We start from the raw sequence: 16,684 nt of genomic DNA on the forward strand, positions 1-16,684 counted from the left end.
AATCCTGTGGACCAAATCCATTTCATGGGTCATCCTCATCAACCTCAACATCACCCGTCTCCTGAGCCTCTTTGGCTTTCCACCAGCCCTTCAAGGCAACTTGCAGCTCCTCGTTCCTGGAGCTACTCTTCATGGGACATCCCAAAGCTCTGCAGAATCACCTCAACTGATCAACCTTGTAGGTAAACACGTGCCTCAATGTCAAACTCTAATTCTGCAGCTTCAGCCTCACCGGCTATCTGGCTCTCTCCCTGAGACATGATGTTTGGATTAAAGGTTACTTAACAATAGACCCACCAAATCAAAACTATATGTTGTTACGTTGTGGTCTGCAATCAATTTATAATGTACATCAATTACTGTGAGTGATTTTGCACATACGCCTTTAATTTATACCAGGATCTAATCCCACCACTCTGCCGCCAAATGTTGGAAGTGGGAATCCTTATCCCTCACCCCCGCCAGCAAATGCTGGAGGCGGGAGTCCTTGTCCCACTCCGCTGTCGCCAAGTGCGAGATCTGGACCCCTCGTTTCAACCTTAGGCTAAGTAAGGACACCATCTGAGCCAGCCCTCCTCACCCCCTTAGTAGCATGGCATGAGCAGCCAGGCTTATCTCAAACGGTACAAAAGGGGGTGGTGATGGATGGAGCATCTGAATCAACCAAACACTCACACCCAGTCAAAAGATCTGGGTTTAATCCATCACCGTTCTTTAGCCCACTCTGCCACCCCAGTTCAGACATGGCTATATGCAAATCAGTCTGGCCCTGTGCCTCATGGGAACAGTCCAGCCCGATCTGCCAAGCCATGTCTTCCCTGGACCGGAAACAAGCTTCCGAGGACCGGTTTCTGGCATTCCAGCCGTCTTCAGCCCAGCTTGCTTGAATCCAGTGGCAAAGTGAGCAAGGGACTCACGTCTGAGCATACCCTGCCACACTTATGGCGGCCAAAAGCGGTACAAACCCAGGGTCAGACTGATTTGTATATAGCCATGTCTGAACTGGGGTGGAAGAGTGGGCTAAAGAACGGTGATGGATTAAACCCAGATCTTTTGACTGGGTGTGAGTGTTTGATTGATTCAGATGCTCCGTCCATCACCACCCCCTTTTGTACCGCTTTTGGCCGCCATAAGTGTGGCAGGTAATGCTCAGACGTGAGTCCCTTGCTCACTTTGCCACTGGATTCAAGCAAGCCGGGCTGAAGATTGCTGGAATGCAAGAAACCGGTCCTCGGAAGCTTGTTTTCGGTCCAGGGAAGACATGGCTTGGCTGTTCGGGCTGGACTTTTTCCATGAGGCACAGGGTCAGACTGATTTGCATATAGCCATGTCTGAACTGGGGTGGCAGAGTGGGCTAAAGAATGGTGATGGATTAAACCTAGATCTTTTGACTGGGTGTGAGTGTTTGATTGATTCAGATGCTCCGTCCATCACCACCCCCTTTTGTAAGGCTTATCTCCAAGGCACAAGTGTACAGTATGTGCAACCACACTCAGAGCAACCCAATGATGTCACCACAAATAGACTCCACACAAGTTTTTATAAAACAAGTATAATCTTTTTATAAGAAGATATAAGATATGATCACACGATATAAAACCAACATATAATAATGGGTAGTATTCCTTCCGGTGGATCGGTATGTTCTAATCCCAACCACAGCTTCTAACCAACAGTTAAGCTTACTTCTAACCGTTTCCAAAAGGTTAGGCAAGACGTATTGCTAGAATCACCCACCTTGCAAAAGAAAAGAAATACTGCAATGCGTAACGATATATTCCTGTACTGTCCAATAGAGAAAAAAGGAAATACATAGCGCCCAGTCATGTACTTTGCAATAGAAGGAATAATGGAATGCGTATCACTACCAGCAGGCCCTGTGCAAGGAAGAAACAAAGTAGTTTGTCACGCTACAATCATGTACTGTGCAATGATGAAATAATGCAATGCGCCACGTTATAATCATGTACTGTGCGATGAAGAAATAATGCAATGCGCCATGTTACAATCACGTACTCTGCAAGGGAAAAATAATGCAGTGCGTAGCGCACCAAGCATGTAGTTCGTCAGGCACAAATAAGGTCAGACGTCATATGACAGTTCAATCATTCGTTAGCAGCAATAATGCAAAGTGTACTACAACAGTTTAGGTGCTCCTTTAACAGTGCCCTCAATATGGGTCAATGATGACACAAAGGTACCGCTTCTCACTCGGGCCCCAGTACTGCACCTCCTTGGGCTAGCACGGGCCAAGATCCGAGCCGAAGCAACAGGCTTGCGCAGCTGACAGAAGCGAGAGGCCGAGTGTCCCTCCGGGCTCACACCCCACCCCTGGTGGTGATCCACTTTACCTGGGGGGGGGGGGCGCGACCCCACTCTCCTCTCCTCTTTTAATGACTCGAGCCTTGATCCAGAACTCCGTCAATAGGCATGGCGAGCTCTGGCCGGTGGCTCAGCTCCTCCGGGGCTGCCGGTCCGGGCCGCTGCTGTTTCACTCCGAGGACCTAATGGCCTGGCCCTCCTTCCGGCGGTCTCAGTGGTCACCGAGACCCGGTCTCAGCACTTCAAATTCGAACACACACTACCCAGGCACTCCTCACCAGCTCCTCTGGTTGCACCTCGACACGCACTCTGGCGTCCGAGTCTCGCCTCTTCTCTGGTGCACACTATGACCAGGTGCTCTTCACCAACGCCTCGGCTTGCACCTCGACACACACCCTGTGCATACGAGTCTCACCTCTTCTCCCGGTGCACACAACGACCAGGCGCTCTTCATCAACACCCAGGCTTGCACCATGACACACACTCTGCATCTCCGATACTCACTTCTACGCTCGATGCTCATGATGACAAGGTGCTCTTCACCAGTGCCCTGGCTTGCACCACGACACGCACCCTGCACATCCGAGACTCACTTCTTCTTTTGGTGCACACAACGACCAGGCGCTCCTCACCAACGCTTTGGCTGCACCACGACATGCACCCCGAGCGTCCGAGACTCAGCTCACTCCTGCATGCCCACAATCACAAGGCAAAACTTCTGAGGGTCTCAAGTTGCAAAAGCATGCGCACACCACATTGCTTGGGACATCTCCAGAATCTTTTATGTTCCTGTGTTTTCAAACAGGGACCCAGCTCACCTCGGGCCCTTGGGGTTCAATACACAGCACAATGCACAGTCTTTGTCAAGCAGGGGGGCCCAGCACCTCCAAGAACAGTCCCAACAGCCTCTTCCTTGGTTAGACAGCAAACTGCAGACCAGCCCCAGATCACGAAGCAAGGATTGGTCTTTCCACAGCACTCTCTTCAGTTGCTCCTTCTTTAGCAGAGGTTCCTCTTGAACACAAAATGGCCTTTTCAGTCGCAATCCATTTCTGTTTCATTCCAACGTTCAGGGGTTTCAGCTCTCATAGTTAAACCCCTCAATGACTTTGAAGTTTGTTGTGCTCGGGCGTACCTGACCCCTCCTTAAATTATTTCTGATTGTCTCCTTCCCATTGTCACCTTTCTCCCTTTGATACTGGGGGTCTGGATCCTTAATCACCCAGCAGGAGATGGGTCAATTGGTTTATAGCACCAGCCCAGGCCTTTTCACCTCCCGGGCTTCTCCTCCCCCTACTCTCCCGATGCAGGGTAGCCTGGTGCCATCTCAGCCCCTCCCTGGGTCAAGACCTCTCCCAGCTTCTCTCACCTCTCAGATCCAGACAGTCAATCTACATTCAACAGAGACACACAGAAGTGCTTAAAGCACACAACTCAGCCACTTTCTAAAAGAGTGGTTTCTGAACACACAGTGACAAAACCATTTTCACAGAAAGATGTGTTATGACACTGTGAGTTCATACATATTAAACTTCACCTCTCCATTTTAAACTTATAGGAAACTTGGCTAACAAACACAACACCCAGCCTCCTTCATTCTGTCCTATGCGCAGGGTGGCCTTTCAGCTGTAAAAAACGAAATGTAGTGTCTTTCACTGTCAGGACATAACACACACCTTAGTATACATATGTCCTGCCTTTTACTTACCCTGCACCCTGCCCTGGGGTTACCTGGGACCTACCACAGGGGTGCCCAAGGTGTATGCAAAAGGCAAAGTAAGGCCTGACAAGTGGTTGCACTGTCAGGCAACATGCTATCTTAGCAAACTGCGCACAGGCCCTAGACTGCAGGCCTGAGTTCCCTTCTCTGCATTCCTTTGCATTACTAGCCCTGGCATGGCACACAGTGCACATCACTAGGGACTTTACTAGTAAGGCAAGCATACCAATCATGGCAAACCAATTACCATTACACTTTACATAGGGAACACTTGTACTTTAACACTTATCAGCAGTGGCGAAGTAGCCAAAGCATCCAAATTGGTAACTCTATGTCAGGAAACCTGTCCAGGGGGAAGCAAAATGTTTTAAAAACTTCCTACATTCACTATATCGTTCAAGAAGTACTCCTTCCAGTCGCTCCACTGTACTGCCAGTTCCCTGCGAGACGACAAGACCTCTTTGGGTGAATTTGAATGTATGGGATACTCAGTTTTGCTAGATGACATGCTAGCTTAGTACGAGAACTATCCTACACACAAAAATGATATTCAATCGTTTTTTCACTTACAACCCTGCATATATCCTTGCTGAAATCCTCTGCGGTGCAAATTTTCCTAATAGAACACACCTTCAAAGTTCACTACATTACCTGCACCCTGCCAATGTAGATATCACACTCTACCTTCTGTCAACCCTGAAGGGAAAATACATCAATCTGGCAAAATGGCACATAATTATCTCCGCGTTTATCTGAACGACGCATGTTCAAAAGAGTGCAATTGAGTTCTTCCCGATGGTCCAACATGGTGGTTGCGCATTGTTTTCACAGGCCAATAGAGCAGCATGTCTTACGTCACTGCTCATTTGTTTCCAAAGGAAATACCTCTTAGCAGTACTTCACCAGCAGAGGGTAATGTTGCCAGCACAAGCCAGTTAACCTCACACTGCAGCCTTCATGCACTCGATAACGGTCAGCGTGAACCAACGGTCACTCGGTTCTGATGCTTCCTATGGTAAAGTCCCCCAAAAATCACACTGGCCACACAGCTTCACTGATGTTTGCCGATAAATAAATACCCTTGCAAAGTTCTTAGCCTGGAGGGTGAATTCTCATTCAACACTATAGTTTTCAGTTCCACAAAGTAGGATCCGGTTTTAAAAGGTCATCGATCCAAAGGTTGTTGTTCCTGATCATCACCAAAATACTGTAGAGATGAAGCACATATATCTTCTGTATTTAAAATATTTGTTCCATATGCAAAGATGTACACAGCACGATATCACCGCTGCACAGCATAAACACTACTGACTCCTGGGCATTCCATATACCACATGAAGTATAACGAACCCCCACAACATTCTAAGTCAGGCTTACAAAACATAACCCATTACTACAGTTTGTGTGCTCATTCCACCAGAGCAAAGGCTTGTTTGCCACAGTGCCACATTGGTTAGATGATGTGAGCTTAAGAGACAAGGTGTTCTGAAGAAGAGGGTAGTTGTCCACTTTGTAACCCCAGAGAAGAAAAGCCCCTCAAAGTATTAATTAGTCTCTTCTGATTTCAGGCTGGAGGGTGGTCATGTTGGACCTGGCCTTTAATGGTGTAATCAGATTTTATGTTACAATTCTGAAAATGCCACTTTCAGAAAGTTGGCATTAACTTATCCCAGCCATCCGTACCTTCTGCCAGCGTCCTGGGTCTCATGACTGTAATGGCTCTACTGTTGGGGATTGTGTATTATTTCCCAACAGTGACACAAATGAGGCGTGATTCAGACAGAATGGGTCATCATGGTACCATGACTGCAGAAGAGCTGTACCCCGCCTTGTTTACACTTCAAAGAGCATTGCCTCCTGCACACAAATAGAATCCGACGACAGGCCTACCCTGACTTTTGTCACCCCCAGTCAGTTTGGAGACTTGACAGGGAATAGAAAGAACTTTTGAGAACAAGATGTGGGGGTAAAACAGGGAGTCCTCCCACATAAAGGCTGGCACCAGGTATAAATATTGGACCTCCAGAGCAACTCTGTAGAACACTCCTGACCTTGTTGAAGTTACAGTAAAAGAAGAACTGCCTTACTGCTGGAGGACTGCCCTGCTGCTTGAAGGGCTGTCTTGCTGTCTGAGAAGAAAGATTGGACCTACTTGCCTTCATCCCAAGCTAAACAGAGTGACACCAATGGTCAGTTTGCTGCCCTCCTGTGTGAGCTACAGGGTCAGAATAACTTCAGAGGCCTCCCTGCAATGCTCTGCTGCCTGCCTGGACCTGCAACTGGACCTGCATGAGCCCTGTTTACCTCTGCTTGAGTGAGTCCCTGATACCCAAGAGGTGCCACCCCGGCTCTAGGACGCTTGCCTGGCATCAAAGTGTACTCCTCCTAAAGGAAAAGGTGAAAATCCTGAAGTTTGGGCTACTCGTGGCCGCGAATGGGCCCATTCCCGCCAAGACTCTGCCACCGGCAACAACCAGCAAAGCAAAGCTCCAGTGAGACCTGTTTTTCACGCCACAGCGGCGAACAGCAATGCAAGAGCCACACCTCGCACTTCAGCTCACAATGCCTGCCAATGCAAAGCTACAGCAATAACAGGCTCCTAAAACTGAAGGCGTCGCAGTCAGGTGTCTCCAAAATGGATTATGGCACAAGCCACAGTCAGACTGGTACCCTTCAGATGCAGGATGTAGGCACAAATGGCTTGGTACACTGTTGCCATAACACGATTGCTGTTGTCTCATATTACCCTTCTATCCTCATGCCTCAGTGCAAGCCCAAAAATATCTTTCAGACACATGGTATTTCTAGTTAACATGAGGCATTTGCCTGTCCTTCTACAATTCTCTCCTGAGTATTTTCCACTTTCATTACTTGCACTGTGTTCCATTTTAGCATATAAAGGAACAATGTGTACAATGGGTAGTCTTACCTACTTCTATTGGTTTGGATAGGACAAGACCTTGATACACATTTGGTAGGGGTATTTTTTTTAACCGGAATCCAGCTATTCCCTCACTGAAGAAAAACTTTTAAATCTAAAAAAAGACAGAGTCGCTCTGTCATGTTTCTATAGAAAAATGTATTGTGAAGAGATTATTGTATGGCCTACTGGTCTGCTGAGAGATAGAAACGTTTATTTGGATAACCCTCACCCACCAGGATATCCCCTAGGTGGCATGCTTCATCTTTGGGTTCTTCCTGTTCCGCTGTGGAACGGGGCATGCTGCGACCAACGACTACGTGGGACCACTGATAGTATTATGATTAATCATGATGGAAGAGTATTACTGATGAAAACTAGGAGTGGGGGGGCTTGTATAAAGTGATCTAAAAATATCTGCACAGTGGGAAAAAACACTGTTTATTTGCACCCCTGCACAGTATGGTTAAAAATGGGGAAAAGAGAATATCCTAAGGGAAAATGTCCCATGCCCTACCCCAAGGCTTTTATTCAGGACCAAGGTGTCTACTCCCTGATACCACTCCTGTAAACTGTGCAATTTATTGCATGCTAATCAGAAAAATAATAATAACAAAGGTGAAAAACAAACAGCACTTAATTGGTATCAAACTTTGAGAATCTGTAGAGTACATGAAGTGAAAAGGTTAAAAGTTACTAGGTCATGTTGCACTTATTGTGTTACATCTCAGTGCGCAATGGTGATATATTTTTCTGCTGTAACAGTGACCACTTCTAGTGATACCATGTCCAAAAATGACGCATGACATAAAACATAAAGACACGCACAAATATAAATCTCAACATGCCAAACTAGGGAAAATAACATACATGTTGTAAGCTTAAGTAGGCATCATGAGTCCAAAACGGTGGAAAGGGGGACGCTTGTAGTCACACTGTGTGAGGAAAAATAATAGTCACAAGCGTTATTGCATAGGGTGTCTTGCCTGAGGGGAAAACAAAGACAGGAAAAGAGAGCTTTAGTGCTTGCTTCTTCAAGCTACTGCCTCAATCAGGGTGCGCCTCCACCTGTGACTTCGGAGATGCCCACAAGTGTGTCGGCACTGCTTGGGTGTCCTGGAACCGGATTTGATGTTGGCGTCCTCGTGTCTCAAAAAGACTGAAAAGTCGATCTTTAAAAGATGGCCGCCTAGTGCGGGACTACTTCCTTGTGCCTTAGTCCACCGGTGTGAGTTTGCATCTCCTGTAATCTATGCGATATAGTAAAAATGTACATTTCTTAAAGGAAGGAAGAGAAAGGGATGAATGGAGTGTATAAAACAGATAAATGTTCAACTTAAAGGAGTAATTCCTTTAGTTGATGTTTACTTTTCATGTCCATCATGTGTGGTTATTACTCTAAAAAGCAGGGGAGCAGAACATGTCTTAGTTAAACCCCTCAAAGAATGTAATTTATGAGAAAGAAACGTTATGGAAAAATCTTAGGGATTATCAAAAAAAGTATTTAAAAACTCACCTAAAGAATTTTTAAAGGGTCCGAAAATAGAGATTTTAAGTAGCATCCACATTAGGAACTACCTCCACTTGGGTATCACTTGAATAGGCTCTAGGGAATATTTTCGTTCAGACCCTTGATGTGGGTCTTGAGCCTGAAAACCCATTGTTGCTCCTTCTCAAAAAGCATTTATTCTTTGCTGACTCGTTCAAGGATGACCCAGTGTAGATCCCTTACAGTATGACCATGTTCAATGTAGTGTGCTGACATCTTAGTCGTAGCGCGCCCACATCTCAGATTGCTGTGATGTTTGTATATCCTGGTCTTAACTTTGCCTGTCATCATTCCTATGTAATGTAAGTTACAAGGGTGCGTGATCATGCATACAACTAGTTGGGAGTTGCAGTTAGTAAAATGAATTTTGTGACACACAAACTGCGTGTCATAAAGGAGTTGTATAGCGATACACACATCAGTAGACAATATTCACATGTACTCCGCAGTTTATCCAAGTTAATCCAGTTTATTCCAAAGTTTCATTAGTTTTTAACCATCACATCAGAGGCAATAAGTTTCCATGCTTCATGCATTTTAATACGCGGAGATTGCCTAACTGAAGTTAGTAAAGTAAGTGTCTCATTTACCAGCTGGTATTGTTATTAAATGTGATCTGTTGAGTTGTCTTGGTGAGGTGGCAGACATTTCAAATCCCACAGGGGTGGTGTTCTTTGATAGGTGCTATAAACCTTGATTACCTATAGTTACGTTTGTCATACGTGGTCGGGTATGCACCAGGATGACATGTAAAATGCGTCCCCTTCTGTGCGAGAACATCGGTTTTGGAAAATTAAGGGTGCCGCCATTAAGTGTGTGCCAGTGCTTGCTCACTTGATTGGAAACGTAATTGTAAGTTGCTATGCATATGGGTCTTTCTAATGTTGGTTTGGGTTGATTTCTAACAGTGCCTCCCTATGGTTGTTTCTGGGTTATTGCATTGCTTTAGGTACAAATCTGTCAGGATAGTTCCTAGCTTTTAACTTAGAGGCCAAGCTCTTCGCCTGTTCTTTACAGTCGCCCAGTTTAGTCTGATTGCGTCTGAGTCAAAGGAATTGTCTGAAGGGCAAGTTTCCTTTGAGGTGTCTGGGATGGAAACTGTCAAAGGAAAGGAGGCAGTTTTTGGCTGTTGGTTTGAAATGTCTGTTGAACCATTTGAGAAAATCCCAAAAGCTAGATCTTTCTCTCCTTGACAAATGACGAAAATGTCATATACATATATCGTTTCCATACCCTGATGTGCATGATGTAAGGATTCTGGGAGCATAGGAATTTGTGTTTTTCAAGGTTGTGTGCTTAGAGACCAGCTATTTTCAGTGCTGCCCATGCTGGCCCCGTGCTTTCGTAGGTAAATGTTCTCATCCAATTTGAAGACATTTTTATCTATTCCCACTCGCCGAAATTCCCCATGCTCCTCAAGTAGCAATACTAATAATCTTTGCCACAAGTTGCTCAGCACCACCAACCTTTCACTTCTCCTTACAATGCCTTCCACCACTGACATCTCCTCCCACACACTCTTAAACATCTAAAACCCCTGTGCCATTTCCCAACCCTGCACATCTAGTTGTGCCTCTGTCAATTTGACTAATGATGGATCCTCTAAAATAGCTTCCCTCCACTCATCCCCTCCTGTAGCTCCACATGCTTCTTTGATATCCTCTACCATCCATTCAACTTCAGCAACCCTGGTGTCAACTTTCAAGGGCAATTTAGATATCCATCACAACGATGGTCTCATCATCAGGGTCAAATGGTTTCAAAGCAATAGCTTTTCTATGGAATCCTTCACTTGCTCAAATGCCTGCTGACACTCTTCTGACAAAGACCCAGGAACAATCTTAACTGATCCTTATCCTGAGGATAGAGTGCCTTTTAAATCGTCTCCACCAAGCTGAGTTTGGATTTAATGCCTTCCTTATTCAAAGTATGCCCCAAGTACTCCACTTCTTACATGACAAACTTGCACTTCTCCGGCCCAATGGCAAGTCCCGCCTTTCCTTTTCCAACCTTTGCAAAATGTTCTTTAATAATCCATCATGCTTTTCCCTGTCTACTCCCCAGACTAATTCATCATCCTGGAATACCTGCACATTCAACAAGACTTTAAAAAAACTTGAATTACTCTCTGGAACACTGCTGATTCAGAGGCCAGCCCAAAAGGAATGTGGATAAATTGGTGCGCTCCCTCAGGTGTTATGAAGGACATCAAATGCCTGGACTCAGAGTGCAATCGTACCTGATGGTAAAGAAGTCTAGGGTAGTAAAACATCTGCCCCCATCGCATCCATCAGCATTTCATTTATATGTGCACTCATTCCCATCCCTGAGGTCAACACACATGCATATGCTACCATTTGGTTTTTTAGCTATGACAATCAAACTTAACCACTCAGGCGCTTCTATTGGTTCGATCACGCCCTCCTAACACTAACGTTACAGTTCCTCTTTCTGATCCCCTCAAAGCCATTGGTATGATTCGCAACTTGTGTACCTTCGGCACTGCTCCTCTTGTCAGCATGATCTAATGTTCAAATTTCTTTAAACACCCCAATTTTTTTCCAAATAAACTTGGAAACATTGTGACCCATTCATTCATTCCTTGGGAGGCTGTCAGAAATACCTGCTTAGGATGACCGTGGTTCAAGATAATCAAGAAAGCACATTACTCCTCCCATCCTAAGAACAACCTCCCCTCCTTGACCACATAAATGTTTCTCTATGCCTTCCTATCCTGAACTTCCTGTCCAACCCAGAAATATCCCATAACCAATCATCCATTCAGTCTCTACATCCGAGGGACACAACTAGCATCCATCCAAACTTTGATTTGTCCATGAGCATAAATGGTGAGCACGAATCCACCCAAACGTGTCCTTCCTTACCGTTCATCGTGAAAGCACACTTTGCTGGGGTTACATGTCACCCATCTCCCTTGAATGATCTGCAAGCTGTGGTTCCATCTCACATACCACTAACACTTCAATTTCATCCTCTTCACTCATACTCAAATCCTCTTTGTACCCTGATGTTTCTTGTTCATTTATCAAATTTACAGCTTTTCTGGGGCCTTATTTATGAAGGCCTTGCGCCACCGGTGCGTCACTTTTTCCCATTTTAAAAGTGACGCACCGGCGGCGCAAGGCCTTCATAAATAAGGCCCCTGGAACTTAAGTTGTCTAACATCTTACACACTCTAGAGACGTGACCTATCTTTTTACATTTTTAAAAAGTGCTATTTGCAGCGGGCAATTAATTGCCTCAGCTGTGTGCCACATGCTACCACACCTGTAACACACACTTTCTTTTTCTCAAACTCTAAAGTTTTCACTCCCTTCTATTCCCATCACAAATTCTTCATGTGGATTTCCTTACTGTGTTCACACAACACACTCTTACTGGCTCAGCACCACCCTTAGCCCTTGCACCACCTTACTCTTTAACATAGCAACAAGTATTCTCCATATGTCTTGCCACATCTATGGTTTTATCTAAAGTACGGTTCTTCAGTATACAACAATGAACATTATTTTTCACACAGGGGCATACGCACAGTTTTTAATTAGGTCAGAGCTACCTAGTTTATTAACATTTTATTCAACAGGACTGCTCCATACCTTTTTTAATTATTTCACCCCCTTGTGCTCTACCTAGCCCCCACACCTGCATGCACCATACGGCTTCTTCTTCAATAGATCCCCGGCAAAGAGCCCCGGCTTCGGGAGCCCGTCAGGCATTGTAGCGCCGGCCTGACAAGGGGCAAACGCCCGATGATGAAGCATGACACCTCTCTGGGTGTGTGAGGGTATCACAAAGAAAGACCTGTCTTTCCCACAAGTCCTGACAGGAACTGCACACCCCTTCTAGTTCTTTGTTTTCACTTGTCCCAGGTAGTGTTCTCTGTGGGTCTGTTTTGACTCCGGGCCTGGTGCCGCGCACCTCGTGTTCGGCGCCGTACTTTGGGATTTCTTTGACCTTGACATCGGGATAATTCCAGGTGGGGTTATTCGTTGCTACAGAGTATTTTTAAGTGAATAACCTATTTTTGAACTAATTCTACCATCTGGAAGAATTCTTATTGAATTCGGTATTGTGGATTTTTGTCGTTTATGGTCTTGTGATAAGTCTATTTAAAGAATACTTCTTTTTATAAAACCTATGTGGTGTTCATCTGTAGTGTTTTCCCTGTATTACTAAGTGTGTTCACAAATGCTTAAAACACTGCCTCTGAGATAAACCTGTCTGCTCGTGCCAAGCTACCAAGGAGGTGAGCAGGGGTAATCCAATAGTGTAATCCCCTTTCCCTGACTTAGAAGCAAGGGTCCCTATTTAGTCAAAGGTGTATACCATTGCCAACTAGAGACCTCCAGTTCTAACACCGACATAGTAGCCCAATCCCCTAAAAGAGAATGAAGCTGCAACTTTTTTTAATATAAGGCATACAGCAATGAACCCGCTGGACTGGTGTCTGCTTTCCCCAATGTGGTATGCCATAATGAAAGGGATAACTATTGTTTCAACTCTTTCTTCTGGACTATTTTTGCCTGTATACTTACAGTGATTAGCTAATAACAAGGCTTTTACGCTGAGAATGTTTATTTATTACACCGCTGGAATTTATGACAAGAAAGATTGAATTTCGATCATCTGCAAGTCAATATACATTTTCAACTTCACATGTTTTAAAGTGACTTTTTTTCAACAGCTGAAAATATACTTCTTCCAGTTGCATATTGGTGTATTTACTTCCCCGTGTATTCTACTAATCTTCACCCACAGTATCCCTTTCTTAAGAATGAGTAGGAGTCGAATTATTTCAAAGAGGGCTTGCGGAAGAGTGTTTGTGTTACAATGTATTGAAAGGTATAAAATTCCACCTACTGCATTACATTATTAGGATATTCAAGCCACTTCCAAGACTTTAGAAAGGCTCTCTATCTTGTTCCTCTATATGATCAAGGAACTTCTCATTGATTTGCAACATCTTTATAATGTATGTATGGTAGTGGGTACTTCATCTAATACATAACAGTTTAGGGAGAATTGTACACCTCAATTTGCATTAGATTGAACTTGGTGGGAAGCGAAAAGGAATAGAAACCATGATAAGATCAAGCTTGGTGGCAAGTGAAAGGAATAGACACCATGATATCCAGACGGTATCTTGAAGGCTTCAGCTGGAAATCTTCTCATTGTCGGGCTACGGTAAAGGGTCGCACAACTTATTTTAGTAAACATTAAGAAGATAGAATGGAGATTAACACTATGTCATGTACTCCTTATCACTGCTAAAATCTTAACGAATTTAGGGGCATATTAGCATATTAACAAGGGCTTTATCTCTGCTTTCTTGGCTTTAAAAGCCAAAAAAGCAGAGATAAAACTAGCGCCCTATCAGCAACAGGGTGCTAACACGCAAATTGGCATGTTAACATCCTTTTACTCGACGCTTCCCCTTGCATCTCTAATGAGATGCAAAGGGGGCTTTCCAGAGTAAAATAATGGGAGAAATGTCATTAAGCGACATTTCTCCTATTATCAAGGATATTGCTAACCCTGTTAGCGATGGAAAAAGAAAAGCAGCGCTAACCATGGTTAACACTGCTTTTTTACGCCTGGTGTTTTTCTGATTTAGCCATGATGTCCTATGTAAGGTGGATATCATGGCTAAGTATGTCTATCGCTATCAGCAAGCTATTGCCAAACCTTGTGGGATTATCGCTATATTTTCAGCGATAATCTCACAATTGGCAGCTTGCGCTCTGAATTTTATCGCTTTAGAGATAAGCGTTGCTGATAGCACGCTATCTCCGTGATAAAATTCAGAGATGGCCGGCGATAATTATCCTAGCGCTAAGTGCGCTTAGTGATAATTATCGCCTGGCCTTGTTAATATGCCCCTTAAATCTGCTGGATCCTCAGCCATGCCAGTTTCTAAAGTTTGGGTTAGAAAGACTAACATTTTGCATCACTATCTTAAACTATACAGCATAAACATAATAGACCCGATTCACAAAGGGCCTCCGAACTCGTGGCAGAGGCCCTGCACTCGTGTCAGAGGCCCCGCACTCATGTTAAGGACCCTGCACTCGTGGCGGGACTTCCGCATTGCAGTTTCTCATTGCGGCGGTCCTGCCACAACTGCGAGCCCCCACCCACCCTCCCGCCATGAGTGCAAGGCCTGTGCCACAAGCGCGGACGTCCTTTGTGAATTGGCCCAATGTGTGGTGTCCAATGAAAGTCCCCGGATGCAGATAAACCTGATGCAGCGGAAAGCTCATATAATTTTCTTTTAATCACAAACACACAATTACAACTGAGCCCATTAGTATAATACACACTCATTACCATAGATCGCGGTCCTCCACTGGATTTTCAGAAGCTTCATTATGCAGACATTTATTTCAATTTTAACGCTCATTGGAATATTATCGTCACATCACTCTCTATGTTAGCTATATTTTGTTTATTTTCATATCACGTAAATACGTACATGTGTACTTATCATTGTTTCTCTCTTCCTCTAAGTGTTTGTATTATCATTGTCGAACACTCTGCGTGAGGTGTCAGATTTTTCGACTTAGGCAGTTACCATGTTTCATCAAAAAAAAATTGTTGTAAATATCTTTAATAGTGAGAATTTATAGGCTTCATCCCACCCTTTTCAATGCTTACTTTCAGTACAGTGTATGTGTGGAATCTATGGACAACTCATTAACTGACGTGCATTCTCTTGTACAGATATGATTCCTGTGGCTACTGCTTCAGACGAACCAGAAGGCAACAGGAAGATACATCAGTTGCTTAATGCAATCACAGATGCATTGGTGTGGATTATTGCAAAGAGCGGAATCCCTTTCCGGCAACAGTCGACTCGCTTGGCAAACTTGTTGATGCTGCTTTCTCATGTTAGGCATGCCAGGTAATGTGCACTTCTGTTTGAACTGCTGTCTTCCATATTTTAATGTATATAACCCGGGGTTAGCTTAGTTGTGTGTGTGTTTAAGGAACAGGTGTATGCGCCTTGACCTCTTTGTTGTTGGTGGTGTGGGCTGCTGTGTATGAATTGGGTAGTGCTGCAGTACAGAAAGAGTGTAAAACAGATCACGTGATCTAGCAACACAGCTCATTAAAACTTTGATGCAAAATATTAAACCTATACTCTAGGGCCAAGTTACTTAACATTGAAAAAGTATTGTTTTTTTTTTACTCTGTTCTAATTGAGCACCGAGGTGGTATTTTGCCCCACTTTGTGCTTTTGTAAGTTGAATCCTGTTTTCCTTCATTTAGTTATGAGGGGCTCAATGTTTTTTGTGGGAGCAAAAATCAGTGTCCATAACTTTAGCAAAACGCATTTTGTGGTTACCCGGCTTGCCATTGTTTTCATCTGTTTAGTAGCCATGCTACACAAAACATCGGAGTGGAACCTCCTTTTTCTAGAAAAAAACAGATGCCGGGGACGGAAACTGCTCAGCCGTGTTGTACTTTCCTCCCTTTCAGGGTTGACGGTTACAGTTTTCAGCGCTTTGGTTTGTTCAGCGTTTCTCATTTTTGTGCCTGATTCGTGCACGCCAACCACTTATTAATTAAATAAAAGAAAAAATAAGTTTTCATTTTGCTTAACTTTGAGAAACATTTTTCAGCATTTAGCTGTTGCCTCCTGTGGGACTATTACGGGTTCTTGGCATTTCCTTTTGCTATGTGCTAATGACGCACACATTTGTCAGTAGCTTGGTCGGCCTTTTGGCTTTTACTCCAACTCATAAAAGGGCTTGAGCCTAGTAAAAGCGATGATGGAAATAGCGTGGGCTAAATCTGAGAATCATAAAGTGCTCATTTTCAAAAGGGATCACTCATGTAAGGTTTCCAGTAGGTCATACCTTCTTTTGTGATCTCTGTCTGCCATCCCCTCCTCTTTTGCAGCCCCACTTCCACTTTGTTGTCTGTTATCAAGCATTTTTGTCCATGCAGTAATTCCTGTTGTAAATGTGCTCTTTTCGGTTGAAGGCAGAACAGAAATAATGCGAATGGCTGCTGTACAGTGCAATTCCTGCATATTATGCTTTAGAAAATCATAGTGGAAGTGTGGAAGGACCAGCAGCGGAAATTACAACCACTTCAGATACAGTTGCACTCAATGGGAGATCAGAGAGAAGCCCCTTGTTTGGAAACG

General features: G+C 44.3%; 1 protein-coding gene across 1 annotated transcript in view; it reads left to right on the forward strand.

Moving 5' to 3' along the window:
* The window catches only part of ESR2 (estrogen receptor 2), an 826,997-nt gene that overhangs the window by 758,671 nt on the left and 51,642 nt on the right, over positions 1 to 16,684 (forward strand). Inside the window, exon 8 of the mRNA XM_086936664.1 lies at positions 15,253 to 15,433. Within this exon, the coding sequence (XP_086792790.1) occupies positions 15,253 to 15,433 (181 nt within the window). The remainder of the gene's footprint in view (positions 1 to 15,252; positions 15,434 to 16,684) is intronic.

The sequence above is a fragment of the Lissotriton vulgaris genome, chromosome 9, assembly GCF_964263255.1.
Source record: "Lissotriton vulgaris chromosome 9, aLisVul1.2, whole genome shotgun sequence".
NCBI classification, from domain to species: domain Eukaryota; kingdom Metazoa; phylum Chordata; class Amphibia; order Caudata; family Salamandridae; genus Lissotriton; species Lissotriton vulgaris.